This window comes from Agelaius tricolor, unplaced genomic scaffold (genome assembly GCF_023055355.1).
Source record: "Agelaius tricolor isolate 1412-34295 unplaced genomic scaffold, bAgeTri1.0.p SCAF_20, whole genome shotgun sequence".
NCBI classification, from domain to species: domain Eukaryota; kingdom Metazoa; phylum Chordata; class Aves; order Passeriformes; family Icteridae; genus Agelaius; species Agelaius tricolor.
Window position 1 is genome coordinate 12,508,640 of NW_027269280.1, and position 3,252 is coordinate 12,511,891.

Below are 3,252 nucleotides of genomic sequence, written 5' to 3' on the forward strand. Positions count from 1 at the left end.
CATATAAATAAATAACAGAGTACCGCCTACATCCCCCAGCAGCCCTCGCGGCGCAGGCGCAGAGCGCGCAGGCAAGATGGTGCTGTTGCGGCGGGTGTACGGGTCGCTGTTCCGCCGCAGCTCCACGTTCGCGCTGTCCATCATGCTGGGCGCGGTGCTCTTCGAGCGCGCCTTCGACCAGGGCGCGGACGCGCTCTTCGAGCATCTCAACGAAGGGGTAGGGGCTCTGGAAGGCCCGGCCGGGGCCGCCCGGGCGCGGGCCAAGCGCTGAAGGTCAGGCCGGCCCCGCTGGGCCCCGCCCCAGCAGCCCCGGGCCCGCGGCTCGGCCTCAGGGCTCGCTGAGGGTCAGCGCGGCTCGGCCGCCCCCGAGGGGCTCCGCGGCTGTCGTGGCGCTCGGTGGTCCGGCCTTCGGGGTGTCCTTGGGCTTCTCTGGCCGCTTGGAAGGGGCGTGCAAGGCAGGGGGGGAGCGGGAGGAGGGAAAGGAGCCGATTTTGTGCTCTGTAGGCCCCCGGCTCGGCCGATCTGGCCACGGCAGAGGAAGGGGATAAGGGCTGGTGGCCTTGGGTGTCCCCAGCGTGAACCTTGGGTAAAAGGGGTCATGTCGTCCTTAGGCTCCTAACTACAGCAGTGGCGGGATATAATGACTGCAGGATAGCGAGGCAGGCTTGGGGGAGACCTTGGAGCCCCTTGCAGGGCATACAGAGGCTCCAGGAGATGAGAAAAGGATTTGGGACAAGAGCCTGAAGTGCCAGGACACAGGGAATGGCTCCCACTGCCAGAGGCAGGGATGGATGGGATATTGGGAATTAGGAATTGTTCCTTGGGAGGGTGAGCAGGCCCTGGCACAGGTGCCCAGAGCAGCTGGGGCTGCCCCTGGATCCCTGGCAGTGCCCAAGGCCAGGCTGGACATTGGGGCTGGGAGCAGCCTGGGACAGTGGGAGGTGTCCCTGCCATGGCAGGGGTGGCATTGAATGAGCTTTAGGATCCATTCCACCCCATTCCATGATTCCGTGATTGTTCTGTGCATCCCTTATGTGCAGAAGCAGAACTGCTCTCTCCAGTCTGGGTGGGAATTCAAGGCAGTGTCTCTGGGCCACTCATCCAGAGCAGAACAGGGGAAGGGGAATCTCTGCAGCTTCCTCCCTGTCCAGATTAGAAGCCAGGAGCCCCCATGTGCATCCCTGTGTCCCCCAGATCCAGTACAGGACTCCATCACCACCTCCCCACTAGGATAATTTGCATTTTGGATTCTGTTATCCCAGCCCCACTAAGAAGCTGCCTAAAACGTCTTGATTTTTTTTCTTTCCTGCTTGTTTTGCATTCAGAAACTGTGGAAACACATCAAGCACAAGTATGAGAACTGAGCAGCTCAGCAGCAGGAGCCAGCCTGGGGTGGCAACAGACACTGCAGGGATGGATCAATTCAGCCTCCTGAAACTGGGAATGGATTCCTGATGGAACAACTCCGAGCCACCAACTGATACCATGTGAAGCCAGATGGACTCAAGGAATTTTGCTGCTGTACTTCCCTTACTGTGTTCAAATAAAACTCCTGGTCCTCTTGTGTCTGTGTGTTCACCTCACTCATCCTTTGCCCTCTCTGTGCCTCCTCCTTCTCTGGGAGGTGGAGAATCTTCGAAAACAGCCCTGTGCTTGAGTTCCCAGGCACTGTCAGGAATCACAACATCTTAAAATGGGTTTGGAAGCACTTAGATGTGGTTCATGACAACCCTTGGCTTCTGCCTGGGAAGAGTGAGAAGCTGTCTGCTTCTCCTGGTCTGTGCACAGAAAAGGGGCTTAGAATCACTCACAGCACCTTTTGTAGCTCAGCTCTGGTGGAATTCCTGGCCTGGGGCCTTTCAGAGCTGCAGGTGCTGCTGCAGCCCTGCCCTACCACGAGTGTGCTGAGAAGGGATCAGCTGTAGCTTCAGAGGTGCTGTGGATCCCTTTCCTGATTATCCCTGTGCCACCTGGCTCCTCCCATGGCTGCAGGAGCAGAAGTGATGTCAGGTTTGTGTCACACCTGCCTCCATCCCAGTGACCCAAGGGAAGGGGCTGGGGAGGGAGAGGATCACTCAGCTCCCCCAGGGGCTGGTTCAGAGGAGTCATGGAGTGGTCTGGATGGGAAGGGACCTTAAAGATTGTCCAGTTCCTCCACCCTGTGCAGTCATTCCCTTCTCCCTGAAGAGCCCAGCGCTGCCTGGCCCTGTCAACACTTCTTTCTACATGGGAAGGGATATTTGGGCACTTTCTGGGCCAATGACTCAGTTAATTCCTCAGCTCTCAGGTGGCTGTAGGGAGATGTGGCTGAGTGACTCCTCCTTTTCCCACTTTCCCAGTCCAGCAGCCCCAGCTCCCCCTCCTCAGTCCATTTTCACTAATCAGGAGCAATTCCAGCCCAGGCTGAGGCCGAGCCCATCAGAGGCAGTGCTCACAGCAGCTTTGTTGGGTTTGCAAACGAGCACCAGGGGGGTAAAACATTTACTCTGAGAACACAACGAGCACTTAAACACTTGTGCTTGTTTTTGGAGCCAAACCCAACTACAGCTGTCCCAGTCCCAGCTGTGCTTTATGGAGATGGTTGAGAGAAAGGTTTAAACCTTCCTAGACAATCCCATCTGAGTGAGTGCCAGCTCCCTGAGCTCTGCTGCTGCTCCACATCAGGCTGAGCAGCTCAGAGAGAGTTGCAGGCTCAGAGCAGCTGAACCAAAGCTGAATACAGGATGAGGGGACAGCACTGCAGTGGGCAGCAGGGAGGAGCTGCAGGAGAGCAGCATTACCCCAGCAGGGGATTTTCCTGGATACAGCATTTGGGGATTCTGGTAAATCTATTCCTTTTTCCACGCCTGTCATTGGGAGGTTTGGGCAGCACTGATAGGCAAAGAAAAATCTCCTTGGAGCACTCAGGGCTTCCCCTCATTTCATGGCAGTGGCTGTTCTGCTGCATTTCTGCTTCTCTGCACACAGCCCCACAGCAGCTCCAGTCACACCAAGGTGTGGACCTTACTACCACCCTACTAGCACTTTACCACCCCACTGCTCCTGCAGCACTGGGATTGCCCTGGAGCACAACTCACTGCTGATTTTCCCACTGTGGGGGTGACAGCCACAGGCACTGCTGCAGTGCAAGAAAATACAGTGTGGTGGGGAGAGGGCACTCAGGGCACATTAACCAGCAAATTAACCAAGCAAAGCCTAATTGGATACCAGGAAGTTCATCAATACTGTCTGTAAGGGTCTTAAAAAAACAGC

The 3,252-nt window shown here is 56.6% G+C and overlaps 1 protein-coding gene across 1 annotated transcript; it reads left to right on the forward strand.

Moving 5' to 3' along the window:
• Positions 1-28: 28 nt before the first annotated feature.
• UQCR10 (ubiquinol-cytochrome c reductase, complex III subunit X) lies at positions 29-1,566 on the forward strand. Its single transcript, XM_071445750.1, has 2 exons — positions 29-217; positions 1,326-1,566. Exons 1-2 carry the CDS (start codon positions 77-79, stop codon positions 1,362-1,364), a joined length of 180 nt encoding a protein of 59 aa, XP_071301851.1. The 5' UTR covers positions 29-76; the 3' UTR covers positions 1,365-1,566.
• Positions 1,567-3,252: the final 1,686 nt, after the last annotated feature.